The sequence below is a fragment of the Panthera pardus genome, unplaced genomic scaffold (assembly GCF_024362965.1).
Source record: "Panthera pardus isolate Hobbes unplaced genomic scaffold, ASM2436296v1 HiC_scaffold_13, whole genome shotgun sequence".
In the NCBI taxonomy this organism is placed as follows: Eukaryota; Metazoa; Chordata; class Mammalia; order Carnivora; family Felidae; genus Panthera; species Panthera pardus.
Genome location: NW_026526688.1, coordinates 26,161,541 through 26,185,798, shown reverse-complemented (window position 1 = coordinate 26,185,798; position 24,258 = coordinate 26,161,541). Strand labels below are relative to the sequence as shown.

Sequence of the window (24,258 nt, the reverse complement as noted above, 5' to 3'; positions counted from 1 at the left end):
CGCAAGTAGCGGTAATTGTATAACAAACGCCCTGCATCCCACTGTCCTTCACCATGAGTGTCAACAGACCAACTCATGACCCGGTCTGGTCTTGCTTCCTCTTCACCCCCACCTCCACCCTGCCTTCCCTGTGATTTTGAAGCAAATCCCAGATATCACATCATTTCCGTACATGTCTTAAAAGATAAAGTCTTCTTAAAAAATAGAACTGCAATACCAAGATCGCCCTTAAAATATTAGCAGTAGTTCTTTCATATCCAGTTCCCAGCCGGCGTTCAAATTTCCAGCTTTGAACGTTGGATTTTAGCAACTTTGACCTGGGATAACTAAAGATGGTCACATCCTTAGAGATTAGACTGTTCTGCTCATCCCACAGGTCACCCTTACAAAGGTGTAGTTATTTAGAGGCCGTGCAGAGCCTGCTGCCTCTAGACGTGTCTAAGATGCTGTCAGTCAGTCTAGGACATTCTCAAACTGCTTGGGACTTGTTTGACCTTTCTGTCTAGTCTAGTTTTCCTAAACCATCATGGTGGGTGGATCAGGAAAGGTGCGCGAGCCTATGTAAAATCAGAGATCAGTTTTATATCGGAGGTGGCTTAACTGAAGAGAGGCACTTCCTGTGGTTGCACGTAGCTCCATGTCCCTGCTCTATTTGTCGTAAGCCAGTCACACCCACTCGCCAGGCTACGTTCACTACCTTCAGCCTTCACAGACGTAAGCCAAGGACTCTTTCAGTTCAGAATCATCTTGGAAAGGAAGCAAATGCAAGCCCTACTTTGAGGCTGCTTCTAAAAGTTTGGGGGCAGGGGGAGACTTTTTTTTTTTAAGTTTATTTTTATTTATTTATTTATTTTTTTAAAATTTTTTTTTCAACGTTTTTTATTTATTTTTGGGACAGAGAGAGACAGAGCATGAACGGGGGAGGGGCAGTGAGAGAGGGAGACACAGAATCGGAAACAGGCTCCAGGCTCCGAGCCATCAGCCCAGAGCCCGACGCGGGGCTCGAACTCACGGACCGCGAGATCGTGACCTGGCTGAAGTCGGACGCTCAACCGACTGCGCCACCCAGGCGCCCCTATTTTTATTTATTTTTTTGAGAAACAGGTAGAAAGCAAGCAAGGGAGGGGCAGAGAGAGAAGGAGACAGGATCCCAAGCAGGCTCCACACTGTCAGCACAGAGTCCGATGTGGGGCTTGAACTCACGAACGTGAGATCATGACCTGAGCCTTAACCGACCGAGCCACCCAGGCACCCCAGGGCAGGGGGAGACTTTAGAAGGGAAGGACGAGGGGACCGTGACTTCAGGGATGGGAACGAGCAGTCCACATCTCTGTCTCCTAGTTCAACTAGTCCGGCCACTTACGTAGGCTTGGGCCGAGGTCACTGGCAGAGCCCAGAGAGCAGCGAGGGGGCTGGGACCCAGCTCAGAAACCACCCCTCACTCTCTTGCCCCACCGCCCAGCCAAGGTATTTTAAAAAGCCTTAAGACTTCGGTTTCTTCGGGAATGTACTGTGGCATGGTTATCAAAAAACTAACAAACACGGAGCGAAAATTAAACTCAAAACTCTCTTTTCAAAGCTCTTAGGAGAACTTACCTCATCAGGCAATTTTGAGGGAGAAGGCAGAATATTCCTTTTCAGGGTTTTTCCTTCCCCTACCTCACAGACTTAAGCCAAAAGAATGACAGCCCCCGGGGAGGGAAGCACGGCTGGGTGTCTGGGAAGGCCAGTGGCTTTGTGGGTGTGACAAGGAGGAGAGGCTGTGGGGCGATCAGAGGGGGAGGCGTGCTGGAGAGCTTTCTCGCTGCAGCACAGAAGACCGTTCACAATGTCATGGCACTTCCCTCTCACTTTTTCTCTCTTCCTTTTTTCTCTGACAAGGTCTAATGTAAGTCTTTTAACCTTGGGGCTGTGTAGGTCATCTGGAGACGAGCCCCCGGCAAGCTCCCCCTCCCGAAGCAGGACGACGTGCCGATAGTTTACCTGGGCAGCTTCCGTGGCGTCCAGAAGCCTGCCGGGCCCTCCGTCTCCGCAGATGGCCACTCTCGCTGCCCCCCTGCATATGCCATGGTTGGTCTGCACAGCCTCGAGGCCCGGGGGGAGCGGAGCACTGCCTTCCACCCAGTGAGTTTCCCCAATGAGAAGGGGGGGCGAGAAGATAAACCCATGTTTCCCTACCAGGAGCTGACCTCCACTCAGGAGAGCTTCCGCCAGAAAGTGGCTGCCTTTGCCGGGATGACATCTGGCTGTCACAAGGGCGCCGGGCCCTGCCCCTCTCCACAGCCGCTGCGGGAGTCCCTGGCCTCGGAGGATGACAGCGATCAAAGGTGCTCGCCTTCAGGGGACAGCGAGGGGGGAGAATACTGCTCCATCCTGGATTGTTGCCCCGGGAGCCCCACGGCCACGGCCACCTCACAGGCTGCGAGTTCTCGGTGTAGGCCTGGCGGAGGGGACCGCCCAGCAGTGTGCTGGGGGCAGGCAGTGTGTGCGGGGTCCACTGAGGAACAGAAGCGGGTTGTGAGCTTCCCGAGGGAGTGCTGCAGCCAGGGCCCCGCGGAGAACCCTCCCCGCCTGGGTCCCAAGAAGCTGTCCCTGCCCTCAGAGGCGGCCGGTTCTTCAGACGGCCTCTCCTGTGGGAGTCCCAGCAGCAGGGCCAGCAGCCCCTTCGCCCCCCATCTTGAGAGTGATTACTGCTCCCTCATGAAGGAACCTGTGCCAGGGAAGCAGCAGGACTCTGGCTCGAACAGGTGCCTTGGACTGACTGGGGAGCCCCAGCCTCCAGCCCACCCCAGGGAGGCTGTACAGCCTGAACCCATCTATGCTGAGAGCACCAAGAGGAAGAAGGCGGTTCCAGCGCCTTCTAAGCCACAGGCCACAGCGGAACACGCAGCAGCAGCTGCTCGGGGCCAGGGCCAGGTACGGACAGCTAATGCCTGGGCTCCGAAAGCGCCATCTGGCTGGGGCCGGGACAGGGAAGGCCCAGATAAGGTTCCCCAGGTGGCAGCCACCATCACGGTCATGGCAGCCCATCCAGAAGAGGACCGCCGGACGATCTACCTGAGCAGCCCCGACTCTGCAGTGGGGGTGCAGTGGCCACGCGGGCCCCTGAGCCAGGACTCAGAGGCAGGTGAAGAGGAGACTTCAGCTGGCCAGGGGCTGAGCTCCAGAGAAAGCCACCGCTCTGACGCGAGTGAGAACACACCCAAGGGGAAGCCTGCCATTCCCCCCAAGCTGTCCAAGAGTAGCCCCGGTGGGTCCCCAGTGTCGCCATCTGCCTCCCCACTCTCTGACCTCAGCGAGGGGAGCGCTGGGGGTGGTCTTGGACCCCAGGCTTTATCCGGGGGCACCACTGACTCTGCGTCCTCCTGCCGGGCCAATGGCGTCGCCACCAATGACTCTGTCTGGTGCCACCCACCTGCCGCCACTGCCTCAGCCTTGGACCAGCGGCGGCCCCGGTACCAGACTGGGGCCTGGAGTCGTCAGTGCCGGATAGAGGAAGAGGAGGAGGTGGAGCAGGAGTTGTTGAGTCAAAGCTGGGGACGAGAGATGGAAAACGGTGCCACAGACCCCTCAAACTCCTCTGCCTGGCACCGTCTCCGCCCCACAGATGGCTCCTCTGGGCAGAGCAGCAAAGTCGGGACCGGGATGAGCAAATCGGCCTCTTTTGCCTTTGAGTTCCCCAAGGACAGAAGTGGGATTGAAGTGTTCTCACCTCCTCCACCGCCTCCAAAATCGAGGTGAGTATGATTGTCTGTGTGTAAGTCGGGCTTGTTCCAGAGGACTGGGGGAGGGCTCTTCTAGAAACCTGTGCTGTTGCCCCCCTACCAAAAGCCCTCAGGCCCAAGCTCTGGGTCTGGCACTCTGGGCACCAAGTATCTGCCCAAAGGCCTTGTGCCTTTATGTAAATTTCTAAGTTGATGTTTGTGCTCAGCAAAAAGACCTACAGGCTGTACCCTGCCTGGGACTGGCTATTTGAAATAAATCTTTGCAAGAAGCACCGCTAAGCTGTCCCTCTTTTCTGATGCTTGTAGTTTTATAAGCTGGTACTCTTTTCCTCCCCATCTCTCTGGAGTGTCTTTAGCAGACTTTTCTAGGGAAAACCCTGAGATTCTCCGTTTATTTAAACATGCAGAAGAATGCCAAAGGAGGCTATGCTGCAGAATTTGGAGAGGCAAAGAGATGGGGAGGCCCATGGGCAATGCCAAATGTGTGCTCCAGAAACAGGCCTTGGGGCCAAGAGCCAAATAGTAGGAGGCTCTGCGCGCGGTTGGTAACCTTTAGATGTGGGCTTTTATGGGGGGAAAAAAGTAGTTTCATTTTAGCGTGCTGAAACTCACAGCTTTGTCCACCGCTTTGCTGCTATCTCCTGCCAGTTTAAAGTACCTTTCAAAGGCCTAAGGTAAATAAATGCCTTTTTAAAGATATTGAGTTGTGCATGGAATTTAAATTCTGGAAGAAAAAAAAAATGTCCTTCTTCGAGCAAAACTGATTCCTATCAGGGAAAGGAGAAGCCTGCTGTTTTTTAAAAAATGACAGCTTTTCCAAACAGACTTTCTCTAGCAGTGTCATTTCCAGTGATTCTGTTTCAGCTTACGTGCCTCCGGGTTGATGTCAGAAGCAGGGAAACTGACCACAGAGAGATGCAGCTGTGAATACTTGACTTTGAACATCAAGGCGTCTCAGGCTATGATGCTCTCTAACATGGGCTTTTTCAATGACCACTACTTTGTTCTGGTATTGCGCTGGCCACCTGCCAGTGGTATAGACATCCTCAGGTGATTGCAGACTCTCTTTGGCTATAGTTTTAACTTCCTGAGTGAATAAGGGATCCAGCAGCTAAGAATAGCTCCCGTTTATATGGTACTTACTATGGACCAGGCCTGGATGTAAGGGAATTAGACATATTAACTCATTTGATCCTCAGAACAGCCCTAGGAGATAGGAATTACCATCCCCAATTTACAGATGACAAAACAGAGATAGAAGGAGCTGAAGTCACCTGCCAAGATTACACAGCTGTACCTGCTCCTAAATACATAGGGCGCTTTAGCAGGTGTAGGAAGTGAACAAGACATCTGTCTGCCTCCGGCCTGGGTTGGTTAGTGAGAAGCATGGGCTTTGAACTTGATCAGAAAATCAAGTTTATAATGCATCTGTCTTATCTATGGGCTGAGTGATCTTGAGCAAGCCACTTGCCATGACTGAGCCTCCCTAAAATTGGGTAGTAATAACAATACTTTTATAACACCCTGTTGCTGAAAGACTCAAATGAGATGAACAGAATCCAGTAGAGGGTATAGTTATGTAGGCAAAAGCCACCTGGAGCTCTTGACTGTGGCAGGGACACCCACACCCTATAGGAAACTTCTGGCCCAATCCCAGGCACCCACCTGAACACCCCCTCATTCCTCAGAGAAGAAAGTAAACCTTTCTCATGTAAGAATTAAGGGCTTGGAGGCATCCAGTCACCATAGCAACATAACTCAGGGTTTGCATTAGCATCTGGGTTGAGATCTGAGGTTTTTGGCCCAGTTTATAGGATAAAACCATTGGATTATACATAGCTCAAACCAGGTGGGAATCTCAGAGGTCCTGGGTTCCAGCTCTTAAAAACAAAAAACAAACAAAAAAAGTTGTTAGTTTAAGGGCTTTTAGGAAAAAAAAGTCTGGGAAATAAATTTGGCTTAAGGGAGCCCAGAAAAAAGAGCATCTGGTACTATTTAAAATAAAACAAACTCGTATATATTTTCATTTGGGGAAGATTTTTTAATCATTACTGACATGTCTTGAGTCATCACGTCTCCCTCATGAGGAGATAAGAGGACAGGCTTGGGACCATAAGCTGATTTTTAATTCTGGAACTCAGTACTTCCAAATCCTTCTGAGGAGGGTGCCAGAAACCCCCAGTCTTCAAATCTAGCAGGTCAGGGTGATGGCAAATTGGACCATTAATGAGAATACAGCCCACAGTTGATGCAGGACCAATACCAGTAGCACAGTGGTAACTATGTTAGGCTGATGTCAATTTCCAAGATGGAAGATGTTAGAAGGTCTTTGACCTTCAAGGTTAACTTAATTTCTTTCCATGGGCCATTTGCTAATAGGTCCTATTTCTAAGAATCAGCCTCACTTTCAAGTAAAGAGAACGAATCTCATGAGGTGTATTAAGTACACTCGACCCTCTAGAGAAAGGGGTTGTTTCATGCAGGACAGTGTTACTTTTCACTTACGTTTACTTAGTTCCTTCTGCTTTCTTGGACTATTCTGGAAGAACACAATCATTTTCTGGTTTGCCTGTGGTCCTATTTTACAAAATTGTGGCTTGGGGGGGTGGGGGGGGGGAAGATGTTGAGAATGACCTGACTTTCCTGTGGTCTTATTTTGGATGTTTGGCCGTAGCTTATCTGTCTGTCTGAGATATTGTCCTCCGTAAACTCCCATTAGGGTTCTGGAGAAAACTCTTGCTGTAATGTCATGTAGGACTTATTTCCCACAGGTTTGTCTCCTAACCCTAAGTATCTGTCAATCTTCACCTTTGAACTCTGCCCTAAACTGGGGCACTAAATCATTCCAGAGAGTCAGTGAGGTCTGTCAGTCTAAGTAGGTGAGCCCAGATGTGCAGGTGGTTGCCTTGGCAACAGCAGGTACCCATGGACCCAGACTGTACCTCAACTACTGGGAGGAAAACTAGGTGCACTTCAACACCTCTAAAGGGCTCCCACCATAGGACATGGGCATTGAGAACCTTTGTCCTACATGACATTACAGCTATTCTCATTAAACTTCTTAGTTTAAATGTCATGTTCAAGACTTAAGGCAGTTTAATGAGAATAGCAGTGCCTGGGGGAAATAATTAAGATGCAGAAGAATCAAATTTATTTCTGCCTTTTATTTCTTCGCAGTTGCAAACCTGGTTTTAAATGACATATGGCTTTTGAGTGACAAGGTCAGTTGAGGGAGGATCATCTGATTAGGGCAGACGGGAATTTCACGGAGAAACCCCAAATTAGGATGAGAGGCCTGAACTGAGAGGAGGAGTTGGAGCCCAGCAAGGAAATAAGAACTCAGACAAGGTTTATATGGTTTTAGTGTCCAAAGGTCTGGCCCTAGGTGAGACTAATTGAAAGTAAAACATTTCTCCGAAAAAGTGAGAGAAGTTTACTTTTGAAGTTATCACTCATGCTGATTGTAATTTTAACCCGCTACTTGACTGCATTCTCCCCCTCCTCTGGGGGGGCGGGGTGGGTTCCGGAGAGCAGAGACGGAGTCTGTCCTCGGGACTTTGTTCACGCTTGACTCCCCCCTCTCCCTCCCACATTCTTCTCAGCAGACAGGTGATGACGGGGTCATGGATGGAGCACTTTTCTGTCCACAGAAGTGGCCACTTGGCTAACCAGAGGGAGCAAAATGACTTCATTGTGTGGTCTCTTGGTAACATGGACTCTCAGTATATGAGTACCAGGGCCGGGATTGGTATTTATCTCCAGACTCCATCTACAATCTGCGTAAAGCTCCAGATGCTTTATTCCTGCAATACTTTCTGCTATAGTGGATTACGGTGGGATGGCAACTATTTACTAGGAAATCCCATAGTCCTGATGGCTTTTCTGTGTGGCATTTTGAAAATCACAGTTTGTATTAGAAAACACTGTATGTGCCTTGAGAATCTTCTCTGTGTTTAGCCTTTTTGACAAAGCTGAGATAAGTCGGCTGGAGGTCAATGTGGACCAGGAAAGAATGAATACTGGGGATACTTCAGGGAGAGAAACTGCCTGCACATATACTCACCAATTTTGGCAAACAGAACAAAACACATCCACAATGCAAGGTTAAGGTTAGATTCTGCTCCCGACCAGGGGCAAATTAATAGTCGGCTTCTTCCCGTGAGTTTGTGGACAGAACCTAAAATCACTGGATATCTAATGACGCTGTCGGGACCAGGGACCATTAACATTGATTCCTAGATTTCTCTTCTGTAATTTAAAAAAATTACTGAGTTGAGCAGTAGTCTATATCAAATATTTTGGAGGTTTTCTCCAGTTTTAAGCATACATTCATGGCTAAGGCTAGGGATTCGTGGGTCTTTAATTCATCAGATATCTGCTAACCGCCTACTTCCTATTATGTTCTAAGGTGCTAAAAGTCAGTCACTGGGGTTCTGCTCTTTAAGGCCCCTAAGGGTTGAGTTGGTATACATCGAATCAGTAAGTGTGTAACATGACCACCAAGGGTTCTCCCTCTTCTTTGGTTTCCTTTGATGAGACTGGTCATCCTAGCAACTGGATTCTCAGCACATTCTCATTCTGTTGAGTAACACAGAGGTAAGCTCAGCTTGGCGTCCAAGAGGAATGAAAGAATAGTCCTTTCTTTAAGTGTCTTTTGACTCGATCCAAGACCAAGCTTAGTACAGGTATACAGACAACCACTTATTTTTGAAAAGTCAGAGTTGGGGAAGATGCTCCTTGAAGGTCATGAGCATGCTTAGCCATCAGTAATAACACAATATCCTGTGTGGTGCCTGGCACATAATAGATGCTCAAGAAATACTGGTTAAATTGGAGGCAGAGACCGTGCCCTGTTTATTTCAGTTTCTCCAAAAGCACTGTGCTTGAGAAAGAAACAAGTAGCTTTAAACACTTGTATCAGTATCTTTCTGAAACCCAGGTTTCTGGATTGCCCCAGTACTCTGTTCATGCCTCTGTTTTGGTAATTAACACAGTATTGTCTTGCACTGCATTACATTGGATCCATATTTGTATCTCCTCAAGAAATTGTAAACTCCTAGGAGTGCAAGCACCATGTTTCATACATTTTTCTTTGACTTTCCCATAGGCTACCTTGTAGCACAGTGCCTGGGACATAGTAGGTATTCAATAAAGGATTATCGAATTGGGGGAAAAAAGCCAGAGCGAACTACAGATCTTAGCCTGATTTTTCACTGGACAGCCCACTAGAATTCTGTGCCTAGCCTTGCTCAGTAGAACATTGTAATCTTGAGTAAAAGAAGCTGAAGTTAATAATTATTAATGCTTCAAGGTGGGCAAACACCATATAGGCACAATGCATCCTTTCATGGATTAATTTCCCTCTAATGATTATACATTTCAGTTTTGCAACTGGACTCATACTCTGCTGCCCTTTTTTTTTTTTTTTTTTTTTTTTAAGCTGAGCAGGTGTGTGGAACCAGCCCTCTCCTCTTTCCACAAAAATGTTCCTTTCAGGTAGTAATCACCTAAGGACTTTTTTCCCCAGCAGTGAGTCTCAAGAAATTCTAAGTGTGGCTTCACTTCTCTTGGGAATATATTTTTTATGCTTTCTGAGGTGGGTTGGAAAACACAAGTGTGGGGCACATGATCGAGCCCCCTTTGTCCATCAAGTGATCAGAGGGACTTTTTTGTAAATTTGCCTGCCTACTTTTTGGGTGTAGAACTCACCAGTTGGTGAGAAATGATCACGATTTGTGGTGCGAGTAATTTGTTGTTATTTTGAGATCGTTGGTCTGCTCACGAAAGGACTTCCTTTTATCAGGGTTGGTAAACCAACTGCAAAGAATACTCAGTGGCCCTTTCTGCAGCTGATAACTTTCAGAGTTTAAGATCAGGCTTCATCCTCTGTACTAGAATTGCTCATTCTTGCTTTATATTGACTTTGGGACACATCCCTAAAGATGCTGGCTGTTAAGGTGCTCCTGCTGTTTCCATACAACTTTGTAAAGCTGCCTGCTTTGTGTAGCTGTTGTCTAATGCCTTGGATGGCTTATTCTCTGTGCTTCTCGAACAGGCTGACTCACAGACACAGCTGTTCTCCATGGGGGCAGGGGGCAGAAGGGGAACTTCCAGATTCTAGAGTGCTTTGAAAACTCCTTCCCTTTTTACTCATCTTACTCTCCAGTATCCATCACTGTCAGATGATCCGCTGACTTCCTTGTTTGCTGTTTTTCAGCCACTTCATGCCCATTTATGCATCTGCTATAAAAACTTATCTGAAGTCTACAACCTAGGAGGTTAATTGGCATTGTTACCATGTATGTTCCTGGGTTGCAGAAAGCCCTTCAGAATGGGTCTTGCTCTTCAGGGAGCTCCAAATGGCAGTCAAAATGAATACAGCTACCTTGGATAAATGCAAGAACAGTTGGGATAAATTGACATATCAGTAAGTAAAAGGACCTTGAAGATCTGGAAAAAAGGGAGGAAGTCTTTGGAATTTTAAAACGAGTCACAGTGGGGATGCACTTAAAGATAATTCTTATTAATATGTGCAGATCAAAAGGAAGGTTTTACGAAGGAATGTTTTTGAACCATGAGGGCCATTAGGTTGCATCCTCCACACCAGTTCCAATCAATTGGAGTAGCAGCCTGGGAGCTCCACGTGGAAAACAGGGTGACCTGTGGGAAGGCTCCCCTTGATCAGTTAGTACTGTCTGCAGGTGATGCCAGTGGGGGTGTAGATGCCTGTGCTGGATATTTATCAATCCAGGTTTGGAATCTAAGATTTAGAATCTAAAATCTATAATGTAAAATCATTGGTGGTCAATAACTACTCCCTACACTAATTTAAGAGTTCCATACCTGGGAGAGGATCTGTGTTCTGTACAACCCAAGCTGTCCTAAGCAGACGTTGGCAGACGGTGGTTGTCTCTTTGATTACAGACTCAAAGTTCACACTGTTAGTGTCAAAATGTTTTGTAGTCTCTGGATGAGCGGTTATGAATATTCCATGAATGTTAACCTTTTTGGAGATCTGTATTTGAGTAAATAAGAGTTAGCGTTATGTCTTTTACCCATTAAATAATGTGTGTTCACTTAGCCTTACCCTCTTTTGTTTGTAGCAATGGTTTTCTTTTCTATGCCCTCAACAGGTGAGTGAGGGAGTAGGGGCAGGAAGTATGTCAAATCTTTTAGAGGGATAGTTTGAAAATGAAAATTTAGTGCTATAATATAAATTTAAATTTGGGAGATAAACAACAAAACCATCGTTTTCATACACATAGAACATACAATTTTCTGAGTCTTCTTGGCTGGTGATGAGTTAGATTATCTGTTTCATAGAGATGTTCAATGTGGAGACAGAGCATGTCTCTTGAGGAGGAAGTACAAGAAAACAAGAGAACTGGGATAAGAATATTCACTGATCTGTTATGTTTACTTGGTGACCTCCCATCAAATCTCTCAAAGTGTCTTTTGTATATTCACGTCCTCTCCAAAACCTGAAACAGAAATCGCCTCTACCGGTGAATCCTAAATCCAGCTCCTTGACCCTACTTCTTTTCTACTTTCAGTTCTGGTCCAAATTTCTTATAAAAGCAGAGAAACGTAATGAAAGAGACTCCTCACTGTTCAGAGTCTGAAGTTTTCTTGGTCTTGACAGTCATTTAGTCACTAAATATTGAGGACTTGGTATAGGTGGACCTAGTATGAATTATTGAGTCAAATTAAGTATACATTCCGCCCCTGCAATCTTCATTCCTCAGTGTTAGGCCTCAGAGAAACGCATAGGTCAATAAGGGAACATATATGATGAAGGTCATTACAACATCCTTCACAGTGGCAGGTGGTTTGTACAAGCCCACATATTCCTTTCTAGGAAAACAGAAGAGTAAAATGTCATGATTGTGAAATGAAATACTTAACAGCAGTCAGAAGCTGTGGGCTGGATGTATAATCAGAAACATGGATGAACCTTGAACTAGTATCGAGTGAAATAACAGAGAGGCAGAACAAGATCTGTAACACAATGTAATGAATATAAATTGAAAACATGTAAAGTAACCCCATATCTTTTAAAAACATAAGTCCAAGGGTATATATCCAAGGAAACCCAGTGAGTACCTGCGAGTGGGAAATTGGGAAAGTGGAGAATTAGTGTAGAGATGGGGATGAAGGGAAAAACTAAAATAACACAGATCAATGTGAAGGTGTTTCATTAATCGAAGCATACGATGATCTCACCTCTCTACACTTGAAGTAAACAGGAACATAAGAAAGACTAAGTCATGAGAGAGAGAGAGAGAGAGAGGACTTATTTGCCAGAGATAAGGATGGCAACAAAGAATATAAAGAAAAATGAATGTTTGGAAGAGCTTGTCATAGCTGCTTTGGAGAATGGGAGGTCAAGTGCAAGGATTCCCAGGAAGCCCCCAGAGCTAGCTGAAGGCAGGGAACGTGAATCAATTGTGGCCCCAGGCTGCACGGTTATGCGCTTTCCTGGAGAAGCACTGGCCAACCAACCGGTGCAGGAGTGAAGATGGCAGATGATTGTCGTCACCTAGTGTGATGTCCTGATTTGTAATAAATAAATCTTTGGTCTCCGTTCCTGTTTCTAGTACAGAGCTCCTAAAACTCGCCCGACTCCGCGAGTTTCCTAGGAGCCATAAAGGTGTGTTTTATTATGTTAATGAGGTGACTTTTGGACCCACCTAAGGATGGGGGCTGGTTGCCAGGAAATCAGCCAGGTGATTACAGGGTTAGAACTTTCAGTCCCGCCCCCTAGCCCCTGGGGAGGCGTGAGGGGCTGGAGGTTGACTCTGTCTTCTGTGGCCAGTGATTTGATCCACCGTGCCAATGTAACGAGGCTTCCATTAGACCCCGAAAGGATGGCGTTTGGAGAGTTACAAGGTTGGTGAACCTGTGGAGATGTGGGCAGAGCGGTGCACCGGCAGAGGTCACGGAGGCTCCGTGCCCGTTCTCGATACCTTATCCTATGCGTCTCTTCTGTCTGGCTGCTCCCGGGTTACCTTCTGTTAGTGAAATGTTCCTCTGAGTTCTGTGAGCTGCTCTAGCAAATGAATCGGACCCTCGGAAGAGATTGTTGGAACCTCCGATCTACAGCCTGTTGGTCAGGAGCACAGGTGGCGTCATGAACCTGTGATTTTCCTGGGCGGTGTAGCGGGGCTGAGCCCTTAACCTGCAGAATCTGATGCTGTCTCCGGGTTAGCTCGTGTCAGAATTGAGTTGAATGGTAGGACACCCACCTGGTGAGATTCAGTGGGATAGGGAAACCCTATCACCATGGTGGAATTGGGTGACCACAATCCTTACTTAGGTTGGGGAGGTGCCAGCCAGGACGGAGGCCAGGGTGATGGAGCTGTTGAGAAGCAGCTAACGGGGCTGAAGAAGTGACCTGGGAGTGGGAAAGGAACCTCATCCTTTTTGGGCAACAGACTGGGCCGGAGTGGGGCGTGGAGAAGCAGATCATGTAGGGGCTTTGTTGCAAATAGTCTGACTCTCCCAAGCCAGCAGGGTAGGACCAAAGTCTAATTTAAATACACACAGAGGTCTTAAGCCAATAGTTGGGCTCAGAAACTGGGTCGACCAAGTGGATCTGGAGCATTTGCTGAGTCAAGAGAAAGAGGAAAAGAGAATTCTGAAAGCGTGGTTGCCAAAACCAGTCATCTACAAACAGGAAGATTCTGGTCAGGCACAGATCATATTGGTGGCTGGATTCCAACAGGAATAGGTCAGGAGTAGAACAGTAATTCCCAAGTGGGTGAGTAAGAATTCGCTACTACTATGGTTTACTCAACCACCAGAGTCCGCCAGTGGGGGCGGAGAGGGGCTGTGAACAGGGAAGGAATCCTGGGAGGTTCTGTTTTGCAGGTGGGAGGTAGGCTAATGTAACAAAAGAGGTTCTTGCATTGCTAAATTTGTGTATAATGGAGCTCAGCAACCTGGTCAGATGTGGGCTTTGTCAGCCCCTGAGCCTGGGGCTACACTACAAATTACCAAGGTCGTGAATACGAACATTCAAACTGAGGTCTGGTTGATAGAAAGAGAAGTTCTTCCTACTTATTTTAGAATAATGCATGCCTTCGGAGCCTCATCCCGATGGAACCACGACGAAAGTAGAGGTAACGAGAGTGACATCCGCCACCCATCGCTGTTTTCCTCATCTCTCCAGTTAGAACCCCCCAGTTTACTGGAGACGGCGGAGTCTCCCTGTGTGTCTGTCTCCCCATCCCATCCATTCATCTTTCTGTATAAGTAACACCCTCTGTGTATCTGGTGCTGTTTTTACCACTTAGTAAGTATTAACTCATTGACACTTCCTAACAGCCCCATGAGATAAGTATTATTGTTACCCCCTTTAAGATGGATGGGATAGATGAGAGGCTGAAGCACAGAGAGATCAGGTGCCCTTTCCAAGGCACCCAGCCCGGAAGCAGTGGAGCCGGGATCCAAACCCGGCAGCAGAGCCCGTGTGTTCACGGTCTTAACCACCACATCGGAGGCCTTCCTAGGTGACTCTGAAACCCATCGGGAAAGTTATGCAAATGCCTGCGTGGCTGCTCTTCCCAATGGCTCCTGAGGGTCCTCCCACGCTGCGCTGGCCTGTAGGTGGGGCGGGTAGCGGGCGGTGCCCCTCTGTGGATTGCAGCTGCTTGGTGGTCCACTCATTACTCATCTTTTCATCTCTTCCTTTCTGCCCCTGTGTGAACGGATGGAAGACCGTCCTCCTTGACTTTCCAGGCCGGGACGTGAGGCCTCTGTTCTTAGATGATCATATTGGAGATGAAAGTGTAGCGCACTGGTGACGGGGTCTCTCCTAGTCTGCCCTTAGCCTCAGCTTCCCACGCCAGGTACCTCCAAACCTCTGCCTTCTTCACTCCCTCACCTGGCAGCCCAGAGCTTCTCTAGGAAAGTACACAAAAATTACCCCGCAGACGGGGGCTGCAGATTAAGGACATTTTTTTTTTCCTGAGACCTGAAAGGTCATCTTTTAAAAATATTTGTATCTCTCAGTGCCAAAGTATGTCTGCATATAGTCAGGACAAATGCCTGCAAATTTCCGTTTGACCAATTTAAGCATTTTTATCCTTCCCTAAAACCAACTACTGACCTAAATGTGTGTGTTCCTGTGTGTGTGTGTATACGTCCCTATCTTTAAAAATAAATATGGCTTTATTCCTATTTTTAAATGGTTTTCCACTGAACCAAAGGGTGTTTCAGCTTGTGGACTGTGGAAGTCACCAGTGCATTAACTGTAGATGCAAATGAACAGGCCTGCACCATGGGGAACATTGAGGTCACCTGACTGAAAATGAAACTGATTTCCTATCTTTATACACGCTAATAAATCTGTGGGGAAACGTGCCCCCAGAGGAGACTGGACTTATTAGCCCTTGCAGGTGGCTCATAGATACTTGGAAAATAACCCCCTTCACAGCTTCATCAAAGAGAACCAACGATAAAAACAATACAAACTTTCTGGCATAGTTATCTGCCTTTCTCATCCCATCTCTTGGAGAAAAAAATTTTTTTAACCACAAGATTTGTGAAAATTCAGGATATTTGGGGACTGTTGTATTTTGTAAATATGAGAAAGTTTCAGCTGTCGAATCCAGCTTTATGGAGGGGTGCTCGCACAGTGTTCCTGCCTTTTGCAAGTTTTGCTGGACAAGTGTCATTCTTTTGTAAAAGGAAACTTTTTTCCTCCCAGATGCTACCGAGTTACTGAAACAGAGGCAGATAAACTTAATCAAGAACTATTTAATAATTCCTCTGGGTTCCAGTATATTCTGACTATGATACAACTCCTCAAACAGTTTATAATTTGGGTGTGGTAACAAGCCCATTTCACATGAAACAATTAGAATAATCTAACCAGGATTATAACCTAATGCCCAGTGATGTGAATCAGATTCAGTTGGGTGTGAGGTCCAGCAGAAGCAGAAGAGCCAGAAAAGACTGCAGTGGTTTGGGAGGGATTTGTAGGTAAGTGATACTGATGCTGGGTCTTGAGGAATGTAAAGCTTTGAAAGGGAGAGTCGGTGGTTTCCCCAGAGCCAGGGTGGGGAGGGGACAGTTAATGTAGAGTGCTTTGGGGACAATGGGAGACTAGCCCAATCAGAGCAAAGGATTTAGGAGGGAAAGTAGTAGTATATTAATCAAAATGGTAATTTTTTTTTTTCAAACAAGGAGTCCAGTCAGATGTTCTAATATATAAACAGTGTGTGTGTATGTATGTGTGTGTGGGGGGGGAGGAATATTTGAAATTGAGATTGGCAAAGAATATCTGGGGTGTGTGTTTCAGTTACCACAGAGGACCCGAGATCTAATGGGGTGTCCCGGGTTACGAATACTTACAAGAGCTCTGTGTAGGGCTCATCAGGGTCAGCCATCATTATGGGAGCAGTATTTTAGAAAGATTTTGAGTCAGGATGCTCAACCCCAAGGCTGCAGATCTATTCTGAAGGTTTGGATTGAACCCCCTACATACTGTCTTAGAGGAGCTTGGTAAATATTTATCTCCCGGTTGTAGGTTTGTTGAAGCAGGGATGGCATCACCTCTACTCACTGTTGTATCTCTAACACCTAACACAGTGCTCACCATGAGTAGGCAGTCAAAATTTATTTCTGGAAAACCTTGGGAATGGTATTCAGGATAGACAGGACAGGGGGCACACTGCGGATGATACAGGCATAAGAGAAGTAAAATAAGGTGCTCTTATTTACTGAGCAAACCCAGTGTTTCAGCTTGAATCATTCAATGATTTTGACCTTAGGATGTGGCTAAATAGTAGAGAATAAGTGGGGTGAAGCTTGCCGTGTTTCAGAGTGCATTTGAATTGCCTCAAACTTGGAGCCCAACAAGACAATTGGAGATTGAAAGCCTCAGGTCAGAGGCAGCGCCGTCCCCACTTTCCTGTGCTTTAGCAGGAAGTGCATTTTATAGAAAAGTCAGAGAGGAACTGAGGGGAAAGGAGAGCTCTGAGCGGCGAATTCACAGCAGGCTGACGAGGCGATCTGCCACCCGCTGCCGAAGCTGGCCCTCCTCCTCAGGGCTGCTCCATGGGACCCCGCAGTCACTGGCCCAGCCTGTCCCCGGGCTCTGGGAGGCCATGCCGATGAGGACGGCAGCACAGGCCAGAGTCTAGGATGGTAAGAGGTTCTCATTCTTTTATCTGGGCATGACTTGACTTATTTGCATCTAAAACTCGTCTGTTTTCACTTCTTCTTGGCAATTTAAAAAAAATGTGTATCGAATCTTCTACCCTGTTCGTGCTTTCAGAGCTAGCTCACGGGTCTTCCCCGAGTCATCACCAGACTTGGCAGTGAATGTGACCCATCCGAGGACTTGGTGCTTGTGGACCAGGGTCTGGAGACCCGGTCTAAAACTGCACGCTGATGTTACTTGGGTTTTCCCAGCTTCTGCCCCAGAGGCAGAGAACTCTTCCCCCAAATGCAGGTGAACTGAACACAAGTGAGGGCAGTGACAGCGAGCCTTTGCCGCAGTCACACTTTGAACTGTGCTGTCCTATGAGGAGCCTAGCGGCCATGCAGAGTTGGGGACGCAGTCTCTACTACGTTGTAAAGGGCCCGGCATCCGTTAAGGATTTCGGACGTCCTAAAAGCTCGGGGGTATTTTTAGATGAGACTGGTTCCTATGAATGAGGAAGTCTGGCAGATGGCTCTTCCGCCCGGATGATTTTTTTTTCCAGCTTTCTACCAATACGGTACGGAGAAAACCCTGGCAGGGCTGGATTCTCTGAGGACAATGGGGGGAAAAGCCATTCTAAAAACACCGGGCAGCAGCTGCAGGGCTCATTCTCTAAGGACACTGTGCCACCGGCCGTGTATTTCATCCGACTCTCCTGTGACTGTGTCTAATCAACGGGAGGCAGGAAAGGAAGTCTGAGCAAGAACAAATCGTTTATCACACTGCGCGAGCAAAGACATCTGTGCGGACCGCGCTCGCCCTGCAGCTGATAAGAATGTTATTTACCACCCAGAGAGGAAAGACTGGAGTGTGTGGTTTCGGCCCGTTGAAGCCACTTCCTTAAATCACATGACATCAGATTTCATCTTATAGGTGGTTTGCACCCGTTTTCTGAAAGACAAACTATCATTAACGAGGGGAAAGTGCCTTTAAAAACAATCAGTAGAGTCTTGTGCGTTGTTGACTGTGGTCATTTGGCCTTATGTCTGATAGAGCAATCCAGTAGGGCTCAGAATAGTCACCTTCAGAATATTAAGCCTTTTCCAGGGATCCTTGAGAAATCTGTTGCATACATAGGACACACAGAAACAACTTGATTGCCAGTCTCTGCTTTGATGGCAAGCCTCCCTTTCATTTTGAAATCTGATGTAGTTTTGCTTATTCCCTCACTGAAGTGGCATTCTTTTAAGAAGGCAGGTGACACAGGCTTCCAGGATGTTTTGATGCAATTCATAGAAATGAGTCATCAGTCCCAAGATTTGGCTAGTAAGAGAAAGGGTTACCCCTTTCCTTCCCCATTTACACCAGAGCATTTCAAATGCCTGCTGAGTTTTTGTGACCTGGAGGGAGCCTGTACTTCTTAAGCCTTTTTAGTAGAGAAACAGTAGTAATATTCCCAGAAGCCATTCCCAGAAACCTGAAAATTCCACTTGTGCTTAGATATTTAGATTTACCGAGGTCTACTTTTGGAAGCTCCCCACTTCTCTACACACACACACACACACGCACACACACACACACACATGCACACACGCACGCACGCACATGCAACACACACATGCACACTGCAGAAGGTTTACCCTGCAACCAAAGAATAATCTTATTTCGTCTGCCTTCACTTGGTGAGTTCAAGACTGTGACTTCCCCCTCACTGTGACTAGATTTGGAAGTACTAATTTCTGAAGTCTCAGAAGAATGGTTCAGTCTGAGAAGTAACTTTTTCCACCCATAAGGCTATTCTGGGGTACAACTAACCTTCACTGAATCTGCCTGTCCCGCTGTGGGGCCTGCTGGGTCATCCTTCCTGTTCCTTGCCTTTTCAGACAGTCAGCAGCAGGTGAACAAGAAAGCTGACCTGGGCTCATGCAGGTCCTAGGGACTTCCTTTCCTCCTAGAAATGCTCGTTTTCAATTTATCGAATATTTCAAGCACACAGTGAAGTTCAAACAATCACTTTCCTATGTGTCCTCCAAAGATTTTTCAAGCATTATTAACATTTTGCCATTTTAGAAAAACAAAACATCACAGGCACAGCGGAAGATCACTTTGTATCCAGTTTTTGTTTCAGTCTCCCGTTGTTACCCAGAGTGTTCACTTTCTTGAACTTGAGGAGTATTACTCTACATTTTACTCTCTATATATGATTAAAAAAAATTATAGCATCATTACGTACTTTTAAAATGTATTTAAATGGCATCACGTTGTACCCGAGGCCTTTTGCAAGCTACTTTTTTTTGTTGTTTTTTTTAGAAATTTCTTTCATTGAAGCATAATTGACATACAATATTACATTAGTTTTAGGTTTATAAACATAGCGATTCAACAATTACGTACATTATGAAACGTTCACCATGTGTAGTTACCGTCTGTCACCGTACAAAGTTATTACAATATGATCAACCATATTCCCTATGCTGTACTTTTCATCCCTGTGACGTATTTATTTTATAACTGGAAGTTTGAACCTCTTGATCCCCTTCACCTCTTTCAACCGTCCACCCCCCACCCCCTCACCACTTCCTTCCCTTCTGGCAATCACTTTTTTTGTTCTCTGCATTTATGAGTCTATTTCTTTTGTTTGTTTGTTTACTTTGCTTTTTAGATCCCACATATAAGTGGACTCATATGGTATTTGTCTTTCTCTAGTTTCACTTAGCATAATACCCCCCTAGGTACATCCATGTTGTTACAGAAGGCAAGTTATCATTCTTTTTTATGACAGAGTAATATTCTATGGTGTGTATATACACCTGTTCCTTATTCCTTTATCTGCTCATCTATCAGTGGACACTTGGATTGCTTCCATATGTTGGCTATTGTAAATGTGCTGCAGTAAACATAGGGGTGCTTGTATCTTTTCAAATTAGTATTCTTTTTTTAGGTAAATACCCAGAAATTGCTGGGTCATATGGTTTTCCTATTTTTAATTTTTTGAGGAACCTCCATACTGGTTTCCACAGTGGCTACACCAGTTAGCATTCCTACCAACAGTGCAAGATGGTTCCTTTCTCTACACAGCCTTGCCGACAGTTATTTCTTGTCTTTTTGATGCTAGCCATTCTGACTGGTGTCAGATGACCATCTCATTGTGGTTTTGCTTTGCAGCAAGCTACTTTTAACATTAACATTTAAGGATCACTTCAATATCAGTACCTCAAAATCAAGTTCATTTATTTTTGAATGCTTTCTCATCTTTCATTTTAAGACTATACCACAATGTATCCATTCCTTTATTGATGGACACTGGACTGTTTTATGATTCTGTTCTTGCTGTTAGTAACATCGAAGATAACCTTGTCCGTGTGTGAGTTTCTCTAGATCAGCAATGTACAGTACAGTAGCCAACAGCTTAAAAAGCAGCTAGTCTAAATTGCACTGTGCTGTAAGTGTAAAATACACACCAGATTTTGAAGACTTAGACTGAAAAAAAAAGAAGTAAAATATCTCATTAATGATTTTTATCCCCATTACGTATTAAGATGACAATATTTTTTATATATCTTCTTAAATAAATATATCGTTAAAATAATTTCACCTATAATTTGGCTACTGAAAAGTTTAAAATTATATATATGACTTGTGTTGTAATTTTATTGGACAAGACTGGTCTAGATCAGGAGTTAGGCATCTACCATCCACAGTGTGGTCATCTGTGTCTGTGAATAAAGTTTTATTGGAAAGCATGCCCATTTACTTACACGAAGTCTATGACTGCCTTCCTGCTTCAACAGCAGAGTTGAGTAGTTGTAACAGAGATCGTATGATCCATAAGCCTAAAATATCTACCATCTGGCCCTTTAAGGAAATGTTTGTTGACTCCTTTTCTGGAGCAACGGTTTTTAGCCTTTATCATGCTCCAACAAGCACACACCTGAAACAAAAGTTTCACAAAACATTCCAAAAATCCTTACTATAACATGTTCATATTTTCTGGTCATATAGCATATTTCGTTAAAATAAACTGCTGGTAAGGTGCCGTGACTCACTAAATTGACTTAGCCATTCATTCACTACTAGTGATTTAAATAACATTGTTCAAAGATATATATCCAAAGTGTGTATGTGTGTGTGTGTGTGTGTATGTGTGTACACACCAATCTACAGTCCCACACAGTGAGAGAAAGTTCTCATTTTCCCACATCCTTGACAAAACCTGATATTGCCAGACTGATCTGATAGATGTGAAATGGAATCTCATTTTATGTATTTATAATCTGATTACAGTTGATCATCTTTTCATATGTCAATTGATCTTTCATATTTTTTCTTTTGTGAATTACCTGTTCATACCCATTGCCCTTTTTTTAATAACATCATTTGTCTGTTGATTTTTTTTTAACATTCTGAATACCAATACTTTATTAGTTATATAGATTGCAAATGTGTGTACATTTGGGTACAAATGGGTACCAGTCCCAGGTTTGGCTTTTTTCCTTTTATGGTGTCTTTATTTTATCAGAGAGGATTTTTACGTTTTAATGTTTATTTTTATTTAATTATTTCTCTTGAGAGAGGGGGAGAGGGGCCGAGAGAGGGAGAGAGAATCGCAAGCAGCCTCCATGCTCAGCACAAAGCCCTATCTGGGGCTTGATCCCACAACTATGAGATTATGACCTGAGCCAAAATCAAGATTTGGATGCTTACCCTACTGAGCCACCCAGGCTCCCCAGGAGCTGTACGTTTTTTTTTTTAATCTTTTAAAAAAAAATTTTTTTTAATGTTTATTTATTTTTGAGAGAGACAGAGAGAGAGCGTGAGAGGCAGAGGGGCAGAGAGAGAAGGAGACACAGAATCTGAAGCAGGCTCCAGGCTCCGAGCTGTCACCACAGAGCCTGACGCGGGGCTTGAACTCACAAGTGCAAGATCTTGACCTGAGCCGAAGTCAGCGGCTTAACCAACTGAGCCACCCAGGAGCCCCAGGAGCTTTACATTTTAAAGAATCAAGTTGATCTATCTTTTCCTTTATGGTTTCTACTTTTTAAAAATTTTCATTTAACAGATCCTTCCTATCCCAAGGTCATAAACTTTTTCTTCTAACAGATTTTAAATCTTGGGTTTTGGCCTGTTACAAATAGCTAGTGTATAAGTACCATGAACTGACATGTTTGTTCTTCAATCACTGATACAACACTACATTTGCACACAGCAAGTTCCTGTACATGGATCTGCTTCTTGGATCTCTGTCCTCAAAACATGATTGCAAGTTTATCAGAAACACATATGTACTGACCCACTTAGAGTGCAACCAGGTCTAGATGGTTTTACAGGCAAGTTTCAGTAATCTTCCAAGGAGCACACAATCCCTATCTTCTATAAACTACGCAAGGTGATTGAGAAAAAGAAACAGTTACCCAATTCATTTTATGATTCTAAGCTAACCTTTATACTTTTGTACTAGTTAAGAACAGTATAGGAAAGAAAAATTATGAGCTAACCTCACATTTGAATGTAAGTGTAAAAATCCTAAGTGAAATATTTGTAAAAAGAATCCAGCAATGTGTACTAAAATAAGTTTATACAAAGTGTGCAAGCGTGGGTTCATTTAAGAAGAGCTGTTAATGTAAATCATCACATTAACAGAATAAAGGAGGGAAACAGTATGCCTTTTTTATACATGTAGAAAAAGCATTTGCTAAAATCTGATAACTGTAAATGATTTAGAATATAAAACTTTAGATAACTTGGAAGAGAAATACACTTCCTTAACCTCATAAAGAGCATCTTCCAGAACCTACAGCAAACGCACTTTGTTGAAGTGTCCCTTGCACTGTTCTGGTATTGAGTTCCCTCTTTGATCTGGCACCCCAGCATTTTTCTTCCTCTCGGTGCTTTGCTATAAATAACTGTGTGTGTGTGTGTGTGTGTGTGTGTGTGTGTGTGTGTGTACTCACACATTTATGTATTTTTTAGTTTTATCTCTTTATACACATTTCATTCAGTGTTTTTCTAAGTTTGTAGAATGGGGAGCTTTGCCAGCTCAGCAGCTCTGGTGCTGGAATTTCTCCCTTGGCAATTCTCTGGGCCTGAGAACCGAGGGACTCCAGAGGCCATTTTGGAGGGGAGCAGGGTAGTTGTGTTGCCGCCTACTTGGCTTCACTCTTAGACTGAGGAGTTGTCATTACTCACAACTTTGTATCTAGGCATCATCTGCAAAAGTCATTATTGAGATTTGATGAGAATAGAAATAATTTACAAAACTTTTCTATGATTTTATTTTGCCAGAGGGTAAAATAAAGATAATCTACTGGCACAGCACTTCCTAAAGATCTGATATTTCCCAGATCTCTACAGTGACATTAAAATGTAAGCAATATTATTAGTTGCAACCTTTGCCATCACTGTCACAACTACACTTGACAGGGGCGCCTGGGTGGCTCAGATGGTTAAGCGTCTGACTTCGGCCCAGGTCATGAGCTCGTGGTTTGTGGGTTTGAGCCCCGCGTCAGGCTCTGTGCTGACAGCTCGGAGCCTGGGGCCTGCTTCCGATTCTGGGTCTCCCTCTCTCTCTTCTCCTCCCCAGCTCGTGCTCTGTTTCTCTGTCTCTCTGTATCTCAAAAATAAACACTAAAAAAACCCACAAAAGCAAAACAACTACACTTGACAGCTTTCAAAAGGTTTTTACTGTGGCTCTAAGAATTGGAGGTGTGGAGAAGGACATGTTCCTGGCGAGTATTTTCATGGTGGCTAACAGACTTTCTCTAAACTTTCTGGTAATAAGCAAGGGATCCCAGTGACTGTGAAGACTAATTCAGGGCCTGGCGATGTTGAGCACAAAGAACAATCGATAAATTCTTGACTGTAAGGTCATGTGCATGAAATAAGGCGGTTCTGATGCCAAATCAATACTGCATTGTATATTTCCTGCAGCAGATATCGAGATATAGATCTGCCGGAGTGGGAACAGGAATGTCATCAGGAAATACCAGTTCAGACAAATCTGGGTTACCACCTACAGGGAAAGAGCCGGATTGATTGTGGCCTGCCTCGCTTTGTGACGAAAATGTCAGGTCAGAGTGAATATTCATGTAGTCCTTGGAAAAGGGGGAAGGAGAAATCAATAAGGTACACCACTCTATCTGATAATGGCAGTGTTTTCTCCGAGGCAAGTAATTTTTTTCTTGGACTTGGTGTTCCTGTCCCTGATTTGTTGGTCACGGTGTCTTTAGAGATGCAACAAAAGATTTCGTAGAAAGCCTAAGGGCAGATTCTGCACTTCAGGAAGAAAGGTTATGTTAACATGTTTCTGAGGATCGCACTAGAGGTCTGGTTACATTGATATAAAGTTTTCCTTGATTCCAAGGAACAAACTAGACCCTTTGAAGC

General features: G+C 45.0%; 1 protein-coding gene across 3 annotated transcripts in view; it reads left to right on the top strand.

Moving 5' to 3' along the window:
• PRAG1 (PEAK1 related, kinase-activating pseudokinase 1) overlaps window positions 1-24,258 on the top strand; it is a 51,859-nt gene that overhangs the window by 5,863 nt on the left and 21,738 nt on the right. The window contains exon 3 of one of the 3 annotated variants that reach the window (XM_053900923.1): window positions 2,182-3,737. In XM_053900923.1, coding sequence (XP_053756898.1) covers window positions 2,182-3,737 — 1,556 coding nt within the window. Of the gene's footprint in view, window positions 1-1,881; window positions 3,738-24,258 lie in introns of all 3 variants that reach the window. The other 2 variants (XM_019466788.2, XM_053900924.1) reach the window with 2 other exon arrangements.